Here is a 17,805-nt window from a genome sequence, read left to right on the forward strand (position 1 = left end):
AAGGTATCTATTACAGTCAGAGAAAAGTAGTGAGCAAGGTTCCTTAGAAGCTGCATGACAACCCAATTTTCTTTATCTCTTTGTGGGTAATAATAATGTTGCCCATTACTTCCACAATTTCTTGAGTAACCAGTAAGGACAGAAGGCCATCCTTCTTTTACCAAAAACAAGATACTATCCAGGTTACAGATGATCCTCATAGAACACGGAGGATAATTTTTTTTTTACTTTTCCCATTTGTCTCATTTGAAACAGATATTCATGTTATAAGCTAGTGGGACAGAAGTAGAACAGTAGATGTTTTAAGCAACATTTGCCAATCTGGATCTAGAATCCCTTTAGATGACTTTTCTTCAATACATGATGTTATAAAGGGAGGCATAGAAAGGCCGGTTTTCTAAAGTAAAAGATTACTAAATGCCAGTGTCAGGAATGCCATAAGTATAATTATGGCCATCAAGCCAGTATCCCGAAAAGTTAATTATACACAAAATATGTACGAGTATGTCTATTTTATCGGATGAAGTAAAGCTGCTGGTTGACTGTGCACTTATCACATGTTCCATGAATGAAATCCAGTTTAATTAAACAGCCACAGACAATACCAACTGTTTGTATCAGAGTTTACTGCACCAGAAATAGTCTTAAAATAATTTCATTTTAGTGCTTACAGACATAAATAATTTCTTTCATGAAACAAAATATATATATCAACTTTTCCTGTATTTTTGTTTTAAGAATGCAGAATATGCATATATATACGTATTTTATAGTACAATTACCATAGAAAATAAGAGCTACATGGGACAACAGGTCAAATCACGCGGGATAACAGTCATTAAATCTATAACTCAGCTAGTTGAACCTCCAACAGAATGTATCTGTTGCTACATTCTTTCAGATGCAATAGTTTTACAGAAGCATAGCCTGTTAATTTCATCATCATGGAGGGGTGGATGGCGGTGTGCCTTTCAGGCTGCTGAGAGCTGCATGGATTCGGAAATGCAATCTGGATTCCATGGAATAGTCTTTATAATTGGTCCTATAAGTAACAAAAGCATTTGTTAGTCAAATATAATTTTGTAAGTGACATTTATTTAGCTTAAATGAAAACTTAGATAAAAGCTAGAAAGCAGTTACTTTCTAGTAAGCCATTGTGCTGCAGTACCCCAGAAACGCCACTATTAAGTGGATGGAGCTTGTTGCTTCCAGCTCCGTCTCTTGTATGGTTTCTAATACCTGGAAGCAACCAGAATAGTTACTTGCTGTATGCTCTGGTTGTCAAATGGTAAAAGCAGAGAAAACCCCTTTGTTAATAGGACCCCACGGTAAATCAGAGCCAACAGTAACACGTGGAATACATTGACGAACGTGACCTACCATACCCTTATAAAAATATATAAGAGAAATAATGGTGAGATAGCACAAAACAGAGCAATGAAAAGTGGATGCTACAGAATAGTTATAGTATGGATATTTGACGGTATTTAGCAAAACAGGAGAGATGACAAGTCCTCTTTAATGTTGTTTTCCAACATGATAATGCCAATAACCTATCAATAAGATAAGATCTTCACTATCATATCTGTAACACTTGAACTCCCACCCATCAGCTGATCCTGATGAAGTGGCTCCTGGTCAGCTGCAGTTCCTGGCACTGGACTCTAAATACAGAAAGAGGCTAGACTTCTGGTTCCATTGTTATTCCAGTACCTGGAGGCTGCTGGAATCATCTAGTCAGTGGGAGTCCCTAGTGTCGGACCCATGCTAAAGTCATACGCATGTGGAAAAAATTGTTATTAATGAAATAAAAACAAAAGTAAAAATAAAATAAAATTTGCTTGTCAACCATGCTTCAATAGAATTTTTTTAAAAAATCATGAAACAGGCCTGGACATAAATAAACTTAAAGGGGTATTCCTATTTTGTTAAAATTAAAGGAAACCTACCACTTGAAGTGGTAGGTGTAAGATGCATATACCGAGCACCAGCTCAGGGTAGAACATTTCTGACCAGGCCGGTTTCATGAGGCCGGTTTTATTTTTAAAAGTTCTGTTGAAGTGTGGTTAAAAAGTAATGTCTGCCTTTCATTTGTAAATTTTCATAGAAATCTTATTCAATCTTATTACTTTTGTCAAGTTATTTCTGTGACCATTGTGGGTTTTTCTTTCATTAAACGAGGGTTACCAACAATTTTGAGGACCTTTCTTATGAATAGGTAATCAATATGATATGCTTTAGATAAAATATCTAAAAAGGACTTACTTTGCATTTTCAATAAAACGTATGGCTTTCACTTTGTCTCCTTGCTCTTTGTACAAAAGTCCCAGTTCATAATAAGTAAATGGTATTAAGTAGTGGTCGTACTTTAGCCTCTTTTCACTGAAATGTCAGAAAACAGTCAGTCATTATAATTTCAACCTTAAAAAGATATGATTGGCTTTGCCTTCACAGTTCCTGCTGTAAACCATGAGCGACATTACGTGTGGGGTACCTCCCACCTCTTGCTCATCGTTGCTCCTTTGCTGCCCTGACAATTGGTATTGCCTAACCTTTTAGTATAGGCGTCTGCATTATGTGTGTGCTGTTGGACTGGTATATAGATATATTTGTTGCATACACTTTTTTCCAGAGTTTTGTTATCTGATCCAATTTCTGTTATATTTATTGGATATTGGGTCATGAGATATTCTTTTGGGTTTACCTTTTAATGCACTGCTTTTATCCAGTACTGATGTCTAGAGGTGGTAACTTGGCAAGACAGGGTTTACACTAATCCAGTTAATGTTCGTATGTACTAATAACTACAGAGCAAAATAAAAGTTGTGCGCCATGAGGCATCAATACTAGTGACAATGCATAATGCTTTATGGTTCTTTGTGTGTTGGGATCTGAACAGCTCTAAATGTGGTATAATTGCCACCTTTGGCTGTTGTAGAACAGCATACAGACTCAAAGAAAGTCTATGAATTTATATACTTGCTAAGTCTACCTTTCAAAAGAAAGGCAAAAAAAAACGAGCCTAGCTAACCAGTAGAAACCATTCAAAGCTTCTGATACATAAGCATTCTGAAAGAATAGTTACTTGGTGAAAGGGAATCCATCAACAAGATTTTCTATGGGGTGGATTACAGGGAGGGCTTCAATGGCCTGCATGCCGGGACCACACCACTTTACTTATACGGAGGCCCACACCAGCAATGTCTGACGGTCACCTCGCACTGTGCCAGCTAGGCCAGAAGTTAGGCTAAAATGTAAGTATCAGAATGTTTAGAATTAATGATCATTTAGTAATGTGTAACACAGTCTGGGGTACATTCAGAAAGAGCCCCCACCAGATTTTGTGCCAGAACCTACCTTAATCCGGCTCTGCCTACACACTTTTTTCTGTCCAGCTGCTCCCTCCAAGCAAACAGTAAACTTTAGAATTATGTACATGAGACTGAAGTGCTATGAGTGTGTTAGCAGAGCACCTCAGGGCTCTGGCTTCACAACAACAAAGACACCCCCACTATACGGTCACCATTCAGCACTCTCATTCACCACTTTTAGTTACATCACTTCTGATGTGGAGTTGGAGTTCTTAGGTGCTCTGCTAACACCCCAGAGCACTTCAGCCGTATTGACAGAGTTATAAAGTGAAGTTCTGGCATGGAGGGAGCACCTTGATATTATAAACAAAAGGTATGGGTGGAATTTGTGGGCACAGACCTACATTACATAGCAGCTAGTTAAGGTAGGAAGTTGTGGTGATGGATTCCCTTTAAGACCATCAGACTATGACATGGAACTGTAGTACAATGTAATGAAAAATGTTTGTTCAAGTATACATATTGTCCCTACCTCTGAATCACTTGATCAAAACAAAGTTCAGCCTGTAGCAATCTACCAAGATGTTTTAAGCACAGGCCTTTCAGTAACTGGACAAGGCACTGATCATCTCCATAGTATTCAGTGGGATCTAAAATAAAGACAAAACAAAGGAGACACTGAAGCTTTACTCATTCTAGAGCTCTGGACATTATATACACACAGTTCTGCATACACCAATATGTGCTCCAGCACAGGAAAAAGTAAGAATGGATTAATGTAGAGGTGATAAACTGTTACTGCAATGACAGCAAATGGACATTGCATCAAGTTACAGTGCATCAACGCCTTAGGCATTTCCTTCCTTTTATTTTCCCTCTGATACTATAGTATAACATGCAGAAATATTTCAAGTTACATTGCAGTCCCTAGTAGAACTTCCAGTACAAATTTCCTCACACTCTGCAATGGGCAAATTGCACATGAACCAGTTGGCCCAACAATTTGCTTTTCAGAGGATGGAAATAGACCACAGAAAAACTATAATGCATAAATTAAATATTATAACTATATATGACATATTACTCCCGCCACTGGCTCACCCCTTCCCACAACCCACCCAAGTAATATTTTACTACTGTGTTTCTTTCGTTTTGTGATTTAATAGGTTTTGCTTTACAATGTTTGAAATGCTTATCTTCTGTACAATTTACTTTACACAAGGGGATAAGTAAAGTTGTATTCTATTCGTAAAAAAAACTCAATGCAAAAAGCCTGGACTAGAACCAGTGATCTGATCAATGCATCACACCACTTCAATATCTCTAGCCCCTCAATAATTAATTGTTGCTGGTGGAATATTTACAAACGGCTTGTGAGGTGTTCATAAAATGCATATTTTATCCTTTTTTAGTCTGCTGCACTGACACTGCTACTGAAATTTCTATAAATATTAAAGGCAATTTTTATAATGGTCTCAGATGCAATTCCAAATCAGGACCCTTGTGGTCAGAGGCAGCAACAGTGTGATGAGCCACTGGCTTAGTGATTCTTTTCTTACGGTAGACTAAATATCTAATCTTAAGAACTAAATTTAATACAACTTTAGATCAAGAGATATTTAGTTTTATCTCCATATACCAGTATTTTGTACCTGTAATTAATAAAATTTAATGAGGCTTTTAGGCTAATAACAGGTGAGTTTTTGGTTCATCACGCTATGTTGCTGCCTCTAATACCAAGGGTCCAGAGTCCAAATTCCCTCCCAGACTCATTGTTTATGGTCATCTCAGGTGCAATGCTTGTGCTTTCAGAAGACTATTCGCAGCATCAGAAGGGAGTGTGAATCTTTCTGTCCAAAAAAAAAAAAAAACTCTAAAAAAAGAGTTTAAACACACAAAACTCCTTCCATTTAAGTTACCGTATATGAGAAAAATGTGTATTTGGAAGCAAGTCTTACTTTTTTCATTCTGCAAATCAGTTTCTGCCTTTTCAACAGTAACCAGTAGGCTTTCAGTGAGATCTGACCGTCTCCCTACAATTGTAAAGCCATTCCATACATACATCATTTCCTGAAACACATAATGATAGAACAACACATAAATCAAACATCCGTGTCAACCTGTTATATATTAAAGCTTTTCCATTGTGCCATGTTCTTTCTATAGTTATTATGCCAAGGACTCTAAGTATTACAGTCAAAGTTCAGTACAGCTGATGACGGACAGGAATGAATACATTTCATAAACGTTTTTTTAATTATTTTATTTCAATTATAAAAACTGTCTATTACAGGAAAAAATAATAATCAGTGAATACATACACAAGAACCCATACACTTATTATGCATAACCCACTGCTCTGTCATTTCTATTCCAAGATTTCTCAGCATATGGTACTGTCATTACTGTAGTCAGTTACTAACAGTACAGTGTCAAGATTGGACAAGGAAGTGCAAAGAGCCGGGGAAGCCATTGGTATCAAGAGTGCTGCTGGGATTCCCCGATGTCTGCGAGGACACAATCATGAAGCAGCTGATGCACTAAAAGTCTGTCCATTTCTGTGACCTTAGGAACATTAGTGTACTACTATAGTGAAAGATTACTGCTAATGGCCATTAAAGACCCATAAAAAAACATAACATACCCCACTTACAAATGGTACAATTAATGCTCTTTGCTTCCTTTCAAAGTTCCTGATTGAGACACTTAACTGTGCCATATGTATATTTTTATTTAGTGTTGCATTAATTTTATTTATATACTATCTGTATCAATGTATTCTTTATTGATTGCATACTTTAGTTTTCATTTATTGTATACTAACATTTGCATATGGTACCGATGTATATGAGACAAAACAATTCTATAGGCTTTTTCTATGCATATGCAATATAATTTGCTCATGAACATTACTATATCAGCCTTACCAAGGCGGGCAGGATCAATTTGACAGGGTTAGCAGCTGCATATCTTCGAGACTTTCGAACTGCAAATTTTTCTGTTGGTATTGACTTTCCAGCAATTCTTTGTTTCAAACCTTCTACTTGTCTGAAATAAAATAGTACTTTTAAAACTGGTCCAAAAAGAGAGGCAGTGAAAAATAAATAGTTGGTGCACATGAATATTCTGACTTGTCTTTTTACACTACTTCTTGGGGGGTTTAATTTGTGACCAATACAAATTCTTACTATGATAATACTAGTGCAAGTCCACTTAACACTTTCAAAAATAGTGTAAGTATGCTTAAAATGTGTATTTAAAACACAATGCTGTACTTTGCTTACGAAGGTTTGCCCAACTAATAAAGACAAAATAACAAACTAAAAATACAACCTAGTATGATAAAGGAAATGAGTTGTATTTAAAAAGAGAATTTCCCATTCTGCACATTTATAGGATATGGCAGTAGCGTCTAACCATTGTGAGCCCCATTAGGGACAGGGACCAATTTGACAAGCTCTGTGCAGTGCTGCGTAATCTGTGTGCGCTGTACAAATAAAGGAATTATAATGAAAGACTCTAACACTGAGACCCACACATCTCTGGATGGGTGACAGTGTAGCTTAGTAATTTTCAGAAGTCCCATAGAAGTAAGAGGAGAAGGCAGCCCTAGCACAGCCATCTGTCCATTCACTGGCACCAGAACAAAGAGTTTAATGGCCCTCTGTTCTTGACAGTGGGAACCTAAGTGAACCACATACTGTAAACTCTACCTACATAACATAACCGTGTTATCTGACTAAAACAAGCTCACAGCCATGCCTTAAGAAGTCAAGCCTCAGTAAAAGTCAGTGTTTTTCTACAATTATTCCTGACTCCATGCCATTTCCATCTAACCACTGGTCAGATGTCTGATGTAAAAATCCTGGGGTGAGAGTAGCTTCATCTGAAAGATACCGGCTAACAGTCAATTGTTGAAACAGTTCTGCAGACAGAATTCCCATTACAAGTGGAATCAGACACCAGTACAGTTTTCATATACGGTATCCTAATTCCTTTATGAACTTGGTAATACGTTGACTACAAAACTGTCAAAACAGTAACCTCTACATTGATATAATGCAACTTTTTTGGCATGTGCACTATTGAGCCTTTATTTGCGTCTAACGCAATAGCCCTTTAAACTTTGCAATGGTCTCATTTTCATCAGTGTTGCCCGAGTAATTACCCAAATCCATATGTGGTTCTCAAAATTCACTAAATTAGGAATTCGAATAATATTTATTGTGCAAAATTTTGTGAAAAAAAATAAAAATAAAAAAAAAATTCCAAATATACTAAAGACCTTTATTCTTCAAACGCCAGATGTATATAAAGAGAAGAAAAAAAAGATACATCTGACCACCAGAAAAAAAAGAAGGTGCACAAAGCCAGACTTATCATGCATGTTTCTGGGGGCTGTCATTGCCCATAAAATCCTTCGAGCTGCACTGGAAGGAGTAAGTAGTTAAGTGTGCTATCGCACATTTTCAGTGATTTTGGTTATAAATGCTTCTGGCTGGAGCACTCCTATCATAAGTCAGTTATGAAATATCCAACAAACTGTTTTGTTCATAGGGAGAGCTACTTTTTAGATGGAGTCAGATCCAGACCATCTCACCTGAACAAGGCCACTATATCTTCTCCTGTGGATCTCGCATCCTCCTCTGGAAGCATGCTCAAGATGGCAGCTTTTTGAAACACATAGATTGCCTAGAATAGTAAACAGAATTCATGTTTAGGATGCCGTTTTATTTATTTTTTATACCAAAACATGTAATAAAACAGAAGCAAACGTTATGAAAACAGTCCATTCACATGAAGGAAAAGGCAGGCAGTATAATCTGTAATGTGATCTATGTTCTGGTATTCATCCATTACTAATAGTATATAAAAGAACCAGAATGTCAGGCTTTTGTTATATAAAAGCTAAGTGAATGCAGCATTTGTGAACGTTGTGATGTCAATACCATGCACTTTAAGGCGATTTACCAGATGATATGGTACATTATATGCCCCTAGTCCCAGCAGTTTATGAATGAAAAAGTGGGTTTTACTGAATGAAAACTAACAAAGATCTTAAAGATATGTGTAGTAAAGCGTGAAACGGTCTTAAGTGACTGGCTGCTTTCAATTGCAGCTATAAGCACATTATTCATATTCCATAACACAAAGCATGAGTAACACCGGCAATAGATAAGTAGACAATAAATCTTCATATCACAACAGAAGTAAGAGTGCCTCCACTCTTCTACAATTATCACAATGTCATTTTCTCAATCAACAAACTATCTGATTTTAAACACACAAATACAGGTGGTGATGGAAATTGTGAAATCGAGATTACATAGCATTATTTATACCTAGCATATGACTCTCCTTTATGGAACAGTTAAATTTAAAACCTGTTCTAAAACTAAACTAAAAATTGCAGTCTGCAACTAGCACACAGCCCAAAAGATGTTTGTGTGCATGCACTGTTGGGCTGCGTGCTACGGCACGGTGGGCTCACATCGGTGCACGGGAGAGGAGGAGGATAAGCGCTTAAGTGCATGTAGCCTTAAACTGAGAGTCACTCCTATTGATCCATATGAATGTTTGTACTCTGTAATGTAATATTATATTTGTATATGTCCCCTATGATTTGTAAAGCACTGTGGAATTTTATGGCGCTATATAAAGATTATCATTATTTAATAAGTGTCCAGAAGCATTTTGAGGAAACTGCAACAATGTGTACAGTTTTCCACATATTATGCAAAAACTTTTTATATTTAGATTTTTTACTTAACAAGCTAAAAAAAAAAAATATATGATACAGAAATAAATAAAGGGAAAGTACCTTTGACCACTTGCTTTCCTTACACAACAGGTCAGCATAGTGGTATGCTTTCAACCAGTCTTGCTGGAAGGAATGGCACCACATCAGCTCCCAGTAACAAAGGTGGTGAATCTGCTTCCACTCGTGCTGGGCAACAATGCACTGCCTGAAGGTTTCTTGTGCCTGCACAAAAAAAAATAGAATGTGGATTAGGTTCATTTTAGTGATAGAAGATACATTACAAGAATTTCGAAATTTCCTTTCAATGTCTGTTCTATTCCTAATCTAATGATTTAGGCCAGGGGTAAACAACATTTATTGGTCCAAGGACAGTACAGCACAAAATGCCACCCGAGAAATGATAAGTATCAGAGTATTGCGATACATACCACCCCAGAAACCAAATACTGCATTCAGAGCAGAAAATAATAGTCCTGGAGACTACATAGCAGGCTTAAAATAATGGAGACCACCCCAGAGCATAAAACTACTAATACTGGAGATACCACAGCAGACTAACAATACTGGAAACACCAAGAACAGAAAAATACTGATACTGAAGAAGTCGGTGACCATTTAAAAACTTGACAATGTTCAGCCTCACAAAAAATACATTTGTTTGGGGGTGTGTGCTAGTCATTGTTTCGATGGCTAACCCATCCCTTTCTATGGGCTCATACACACAACTTTGTTCATCCCTGTGTTTGAGCCGACTGCTGGAACCGCAAAAATAAGAACAGGTCATTTTCCCACCTATTTGTGGTTTGGAAGTCCTTTTCTCCGGACCCTTTACATACTGATGACACACAGACTGCAAACAAAAGACTGTGAAATGCACAAATTTGCATGCATAAGGTCTTACTCGTGAGGTCTTACTATAAATAGACAAGATGCAGATGCAAAAGCACTGGCTGACCCTTCTTAGATTTCTGCTGAATTTTAATATTTTAATACAGAGTTTTGCTAGCTTCTTAATACTTCATGTATCCAAGCAGACAGTAGAGAGGTGTTCGGTTCTAGGAAACAGTTTTTACATTTGGCACTGAGCAAGGCTGATCTATTTTCCAGAATGAGAGTCCCAGCAGAACGGTTATGGGTGTGCCTTTTAGCAGTCCACACAATGCTGCCTACTTGCCAGTAACAAAACCAGCAGAACTGGCTGGTACACTGACTAGAACTACAAATCTCTTAAAGAGCAAGACTCCAAGTAAACTGTGTCAGCAGTGAATTGCAGCAGAATGTTTTAAAGGCAAGTCTACATTAACATTAATATATCCATATTGTTAATAATATCCCTATTAAAATAGACTAACTTCAAGAAATAAAACAGTTTAACATAAAAATATACTGTCACCCTGAAATGTAAGAATGAAGCAAAAAATAACATACAATGTAAGAAAACATTAAAATACCTGTTCAAAGTTACCCTTGAGTATACCTATCCGGGCAGCATAGAAGAGAATTATAGATCCCTAAGTAAAGAGGAAGATTTAATGAGGAGGTTATTTAGGTAATCTATACAAAGTATCCTCTCAGGTTTGGGTCCCAGTTACATACGTTTGGAAATTTCTTGAGGTAGGGTTCAATGAGTGCTTCTGCTTCTTCAAGATTACCTTCTCCAGTGCCTAGAGAGAGTTGTAGGTTTACGATTATTGCTACAAATAGATCAACTTCAGCATTGTGTGCTAAAAAGGAGTGTATTGGACATGAAATAGATATGTCTAAAATAAAAAATTTCCTGCCGGTGCCAGAATGGAAGATGGGAAGGAAAGGGAGGACTCATCTCACATTTCCCTTGTAATAGAAATATAGTATTCCTGTGTGTTATTAGATGGTCACATACATAGATGGTTCAAGGTTCCACGCTGTATGCAGCGTTACAAACAGAGCTGCAAAATCACAACGTGGTACCATCATCACAATAAAGTGCTCCGATACCATGACAATCCAGTATGTACAGTCAGCAAAACAACATGTGGGCTGCCAAGTGAAAAGCTTTTCTAGTTCCAAGGATGGTTTTTACATATGAAGGTTGTCCCTAGGTTTAAGGACAAGATAGGTTCTGTAAGTTTGTTCTTAAGTTGAATTTGTATGCAAGTCACAACTGTATATTTTAAAGCTATAACTCCAGTCAGAATTTTTTTGGTCTCTGTGACAAATAGATTTTAAAAAATTTGAGCTTTCAAAGAATAGGGATTAACAATAAAGCTTAATTGCAGACATATTTTATAACTCTTACAGCTACAGTCATCCCTGTAGCCTTCTAAGTGTCCTTAAGTCAGGGACTGCTTGTAGGTAAGAAATGTCTCTCCAGTGGTTGTTGGACAAGTGTTCGGTTGGTTGTAATAGTTCCCCTGAACCACATTTCCTTACATAAGCATTAGGCACTAAAGCCAGCACGCTACGGATTCAATTGTGCAATTTACTATGTTATTTATGCCCTTCACTGCCTTCTTCGGGTCCAGTCTTCTATCTAGTCAGTGACCGGACAAAGCCTGATAAAGGTCCCTGACATACCTAAAATAAGGGCCTACGTTTGTCTGTTAAGATACACTGGAGAGAGTAAATTACTATTTAATATGAATTGCAGTCTTGTTTCCTGTACAGTAAGAGATGGACAGCAGTGTAGAAACAAAATATTTATTCAGTGTACTCAGATTTCATTTTAGTGTTGATCTAATGTATTATTAAAGGAAACCTACCACTGCTAATGGTGAGCTCAGGGTGAGCTGGTGCCGGAGCTTACCTTTGCTAGTGTTTTAAACCGCTATATCGTGGTTTAAACACATTTTGATGAACAGAGCCGAGGTAGCTTCGGCGCTGCGCCCGAGCCTGCTTCGGGTCTGTTCATCAAAATGTGTTTAAACCGCGATATAGCGGTTTAAAACACTAGCAAAGGTAAGCTCAGGCACCAGCTCACCCTGAACTGGTGTCCGGTGTTTACAGCTAATACCTACCATTAGCAGTGGTAGGTTTCCTTTAATTAAATAAAACTGCAAGGTTAGGTTCACATGTGTCTGAACACTCTATTGCACAAGATGTTAAAAAAGTCCTTCAAGCCGGACACTAATCTAGGCCCAAAGATCCCACTTTAGCGAAAGGGTCCTAGGGGCTAATTTGTGTGTCAGTAATCTCTCATTCCATTATTTATGCTTCCATTTTTTAATTGTTCTGCACCTATAAATTAGGAGAATAATAGTGTGCCGTTTGTGGTATTGTATTAATTACAATACCTTAAACAATTTCAACGTGAATATTCTCTTATGCATAGCCTTTAATAAAAGTGTGTTCAGTAGGTGATCATTTAGGCACCTACTAAATGAGAGCTTACCAAGTATTAATGAGACATAGGTGTGATAGAACAGGAGTGTGAGGACACACAGGATGGCTCTTAGACTGGCTCCAGAGGCTCCTTCTCTTAGCTGGAAAAGCCCCAGCTCCTAGAATATACATGGTTATCATTACCATAAGATTTGCAGTTCCTTTACAGCAATGTTCAGCAAAGATTATATTGAATGCTCCAACTAAGATTCTTATCATGCATGCCAGCTGTGCGAGACATCTGCTTATCTAACAGACTATTCTACATGTGCATTCAATATCATTTTAGATTAAATTCATCTTAATCCCTGAGCTTATTCAGTGTTGATGAATGATACGTACACCTTTATATAATACACATAGACCTGGGTGTATAAATACTGGATATTTCATTGCATAGTATATTGAATTAAAGAGTTTGTTTACAGGTTGCTCTTGTATTTAATACTGGTGAATATTGGTGAAAGCTACATGCAGAACAAATTGTGAAGAATATAATTAAAATATGGTCCTTAAACCTGTGGTCCGAACTGCATTTTTGAGTAAAATATCTGCATGTTATTATTGTTGTGAAACCAGAGTCACAACCCAAACTAGGAGCATCTTAGATCACTACAATGCGCTGCAGGTTTATTAACCCAAACTGGCATCAGCATCTCCAAAAGTCTAAAACCAATGTCCTCTGGAAAAATTTTCAAAAACAAAAAACAAACATATACTTTTACTATTATAGTCACTCACCCGGTTTCCAGAAAACCCTATGAATTCCAGCAACCTGAGAATCCTGGAAGGTAAAAGAGAAAGCATCTGGAAAAACAAAAACAGGAAGGGACAAAAGGGTTTAATATACACACAAATTACAAACAAAGCACATAAAATGTTAGGACAATATACAAGAGGCTTTAATAGTGTCCTATTTTTATATGATGTTTGCTTAAACTGATTGACTGATGGTAGATTAGTACTACTCACATGCTCTTTGTGACTTCAAGGGCTAAGAAATGCTTTTATTACAACCCAGAATGGCACTGTTTGGAAAAAAAAGACTGCTTAAAACATGCAAATTAACCTGAGGTTCCCAAGCTTATGCACCTACCTTGCATTTTTTAAAGGCCTATTTTATCCAAATAGCACTGTTGTGGCTAATAATAAAAGCAGTTCCTAGTCCCTAAACGCACAACAAGCATGTAAGTAGTAATAGTCTTCCATTAGTCAATCTGATGGTAGATAGTCTTTAAAACAAGAAAACGATTGGGATATTATAACAATTGCTCTAAGTCCAGAACTTGCTCTTCTGAATTAAAATATGGAGATAATCCTGCCAGAATGTAGATGGCCCGTAGTTAGAATGTTAGCAAAAGCAAGAAAAGCCATAGCATTACACTGGAAAGAGTCAAAGTGTCCAGATTTAAAATCAACTATGAGGAATTTTAAGCAAATCTATCAATATGAGAAAATTTTAAATGAGAAAGCCACCTTAATAAGAACCAACTTTGATAGCAAATGGGAAAAATGGATACTATATGCATCGAACAATGATACATTCTTATAAAAGTTAAAGCTTCCTATATAAATTGTTTTTCTATTCTTATTCCCCCCCCCCTTTTTGTTTTTTTTCCCCTTTCTGTTCTTTTCCTTTCTTTCTTTTTTGTTCTCTCTCAAGTGCCTACGGGATATATGAGATTAAAATCTCATGCCTTAATAGGGAATAGACATATTTATGTCTGTAAAGTAGGTGCGTCATGTAAAACAGTACCTAAATAGATATAGAAACACGTTTTGATGTAACTTTCTATATGCTTTGATGTACTGTTATATGTATAAATGTAATGTTAAAATCTCAATAAAAACAATAAAAAAAAATAAATAACAATTGGTGGATTAAAATGAATTGCATGGCCACAGATATGATCCCACAGCCACATGCATATTGCTAGCAAATAAAAGATAGAAAACTGCAGGTTTTGGTTTTTTCAACTATAAAATTAGCAGAGAAAACAATTCAAGAAATCAGGTTTCTTAGGTGACATTTTGTAAAACCTTTTCAACCTCTTTCTCAAATGCACCAATATTTCACCATGATAACAGACAAATGTAGGCCAACAGATGGAAAATTTACTTAGCTTATTGAAAAGACACAATATATAAGGCCATCAAGACATGCAACACTATTTATATGGAGGGTGTAGGGGAAGCAGAGTAGAATAGACACCAAGATGTGCAACATCAGAGAACAGCAAGTGTTAGGAGTTTATAGTAATATTCCAAAACAGTGGCTAAACAACCACCATAGCAGCCATAGCAGCTGCTACAGGGTCTGCATGGAGCAGGGGCTCAGTCCCGGTTGCTCTGTAGCCGTCAGCTTAGTGGTATACATAGGGGGTCTGTTTAATGCTATTAGCAGGCCCGTACTGACATGTATACAATATATGGCATCTGTGTCTTTAAGGCACAGATACCATAGAGTGACAGATGGTGCAGGTAGAGTAAGCTCCCTGTCTCTGAGACAGATGCCCCCTTTTTATCGAGCCTTCAGTGTCTTCACACTGTAGCTGAGCAGGAAAGTTGACTTCACATCATCCTGGGGGGGGGGGGGGGGGGGTGGAGAGGGGGGGAACATTAGGAAAGGTCTGTAAAGCTTTACTTTTTTAACATGAACTATAATTTATAAAAATATTTGAAATAATTGAACAATTGACTTTTAAATATATGCTTTTTTAGAGAAAAATATAATACCACACAGGTATTATATGGCAATATTTCTGTGACATGGCTCATCTCATTCTTAGTTCATAGTTCTTGCTCTAGGACAGCCCACAAAATTATAAATCAAGAGTTTATGCAACCACAATGTATATTAAAGGGGTTGTTTATGACATCCCTTGTCCTAGGGCATATGGAAATTACAAAAGTGGGGCTACAGTCAGAACTCCAGTTGTGAGCCAGAGAGCAGGAAAGAAGTCAAGCAGTTCATAATGACCATGTTAAAAGATATGCTCCAGGAGATTAGAAATGTGAGTGGGTTAACATAAAAAGGTACATGCCCTAATCTTTGTAACACTAGACAGGTTAATACTTTCATAATTTTTTACCTATCTTTGAACCATACTAGACGGACAGCATTTGTATCATAAGATTAATAGCAACATCACTACACATAGGGAAAAACATTCAAAAGCCTGTGAACGATGACTTACCAAATTAAAGGCCCCTATACCCAATTTAACTCCACCTTCAAATTGATGTTGAGTTTCACTTGAGTTCTTATTGTGTGTCATTCCTGAAAGAACTTGATGGCATTCTCTATAGGATACAGGCATAAAAGATTATTAGCAATTATTAGAAAATATCAAATATAAAAGGGAACTTTACTTTGAAAAAAAAAATACTTAACAACTTACTTGTAGATTTGGTAACTTGTCCTGATTTTGAGTCCCCCTTTGATAAAGTTGATCATGTTTTCATCCTGAAATATTGTTTATGGACAAAAGAAGAAAAAAAATGGCTCTAGTTTTAATTTTAGCCAAAATAGCATAGTTTTCAAGTTAGATAGATCCAAGAAAACTTTATGGTCAGTCAAGTGGCCAGTGAGCAAGAAATGAAGTGGCATGGTGCTTACTAGGAAGCCACTTTTTTCTGCAAAGATCAGGGGAAACATCTTGTCCCCGTGCTCCGGGCTGCTGATTATAACTTTCTTTTCTAGGTGATCCCGGCGTGTCAAGCACAGCATCAGGATCAAGATGAAGAGGAGCGGAGGTGAGTATTTATAAGTGTTTTTTTTTTAACTGGTTGATTTCTTTTAATCCCATCCCCAATTGGACAGTAGATGCATATTATTTACACAAATAAAGGACGTTTATGCAAATGAAATTAAATAATTATTTTTGTCTAATAATCTTAATGACCAATACATGGTCTGTAAATTAGAAAGACAAAATGACCTGATTGTCCGAGCCCCAAGACCTTTTATAAGTGTTGCAGATTCATTCATCAAACAATAGATACAAGCAGCAAACCTGCCCAAGTAAATTATTTAGCATATTGTAATAAAAAGATTAGACTCTGGGATTACAGTTGTTCCAATATTTTTAGAATAACTATTCTCACACAGGACACCAATTATAGTTAACCACTTAGCTCCCCTTGACGTACTATTACTGCATGGAGCACTGTAACTTAGCCCTTCTTGCAGTACGTCATGGAGCCGATGCAGCTCTACACCGGAGCTGAATCGGCATCAGAAAATGCGGGTTGTTAGCTGTATCTTACAGCTGACATCTCAATGTAACACCCACTGTCAGAGCAAGCTCTGATTGTGAGTCATAACACATTAAATACCACTGTCAGCGCAACCGCTGCATTTAAATGCCTGTAGGGATATTACCTGCTGCACTGGCACTTGCATTTTTGGGGGGCGCTAATCATTGCTATGGTAACCCTGGGTTATAATATAAGATCCTAGGGCTGTCTGTAGCAAATGCCTGTAAGATCCTGTAACAGACAGGACCTTACTGGCAAGTGTGTCAGACTATGTGATTGTATAGGCTGACAATGCTAATACCCTGCAATACATCAGTATAATATAATGAACAAGCAAGGGGTCCAAAGGAGGTACCTCTGACCCCCGCTGTAGTGATCTGTGGGGGTCTCATCACTGAGACCCTGACCGATCAGCAAGTCAAAAAATGGCTGCGTCCTTAAGGGGTCGCAAATGTCACAAAGGACTAGAAAAGTTGCCGTAATCTACTTTCAGCAGCAATCACCCAATAGGTGCAATAATACAACTGGTTTATGGGACATTAATAAAGCGAGGAGGGGATATACCAATATCACTAAACCATGTAATTCCTAACAGCCCATTTGAAAACAGTGTTCAAAACGTTCATAATGCTGAATATCCCAGAAGACAGGAGAACCTCATTGTGACCGTCATCATTCTGGATAACAGGTTGGTGGCAGTTTGTGAGCCTAAACGCTCATTACAGAGTCCCTTTTTATTCAAATTCATTTGAACCAGTGCCTATGTCAAATGATCTATTTTAATCATTTTCAGTTATAAAGGAATTCTACTATTAGTGCCAATATTAAACTTCTTTACAAAAAAAGCTAAAATATTTGCTTTTTACATAGCATCATTCCTCATAAATCCACCCAGTTTGACAACCCAGTATGGCACTCATTCATTACCTGTACAAATGTTAAAGCAGCCTTCTGCAGGAGGCACTCCGCATAGCAGATCTCAGCGTGCATTTCCTCTGAGGAACAAAACAAACCAGGGTCAAATAAAATGAGGGACATGAATTCTGGCATCTGCTGCTACACAGTTGTGGAATGTGAGTCACAACAGCCTGAGGACCATATATAATAGGAATC

General features: G+C 37.3%; 1 protein-coding gene across 2 annotated transcripts in view; it reads right to left on the reverse strand.

The window, feature by feature from the left end:
• Nucleotides 1-609: 609 nt before the first annotated feature.
• The window catches only part of TTC39B (tetratricopeptide repeat domain 39B), a 67,569-nt gene continuing 50,373 nt past the window's right edge, over nt 610-17,805 (reverse strand). For both annotated transcript variants that reach the window (XM_072152957.1, XM_072152965.1), the window contains 14 exons: nt 17,620-17,687; nt 15,834-15,898; nt 15,630-15,735; nt 13,174-13,239; nt 12,443-12,551; nt 10,669-10,736; nt 10,524-10,583; nt 9,133-9,294; nt 7,912-8,003; nt 6,239-6,359; nt 5,270-5,381; nt 3,844-3,961; nt 2,266-2,382; nt 610-1,042 (listed from right to left, as the gene is read on the reverse strand). In XM_072152957.1, coding sequence (XP_072009058.1) covers nt 943-1,042; nt 2,266-2,382; nt 3,844-3,961; nt 5,270-5,381; nt 6,239-6,359; nt 7,912-8,003; nt 9,133-9,294; nt 10,524-10,583; nt 10,669-10,736; nt 12,443-12,551; nt 13,174-13,239; nt 15,630-15,735; nt 15,834-15,898; nt 17,620-17,687 — 1,364 coding nt within the window. In that variant the 3' untranslated portion in view covers nt 610-942. The remainder of the gene's footprint in view (nt 1,043-2,265; nt 2,383-3,843; nt 3,962-5,269; nt 5,382-6,238; nt 6,360-7,911; nt 8,004-9,132; nt 9,295-10,523; nt 10,584-10,668; nt 10,737-12,442; nt 12,552-13,173; nt 13,240-15,629; nt 15,736-15,833; nt 15,899-17,619; nt 17,688-17,805) is intronic.

The sequence above is a fragment of the Engystomops pustulosus genome, chromosome 1, assembly GCF_040894005.1.
Source record: "Engystomops pustulosus chromosome 1, aEngPut4.maternal, whole genome shotgun sequence".
NCBI classification, from domain to species: Eukaryota; Metazoa; Chordata; class Amphibia; order Anura; family Leptodactylidae; genus Engystomops; species Engystomops pustulosus.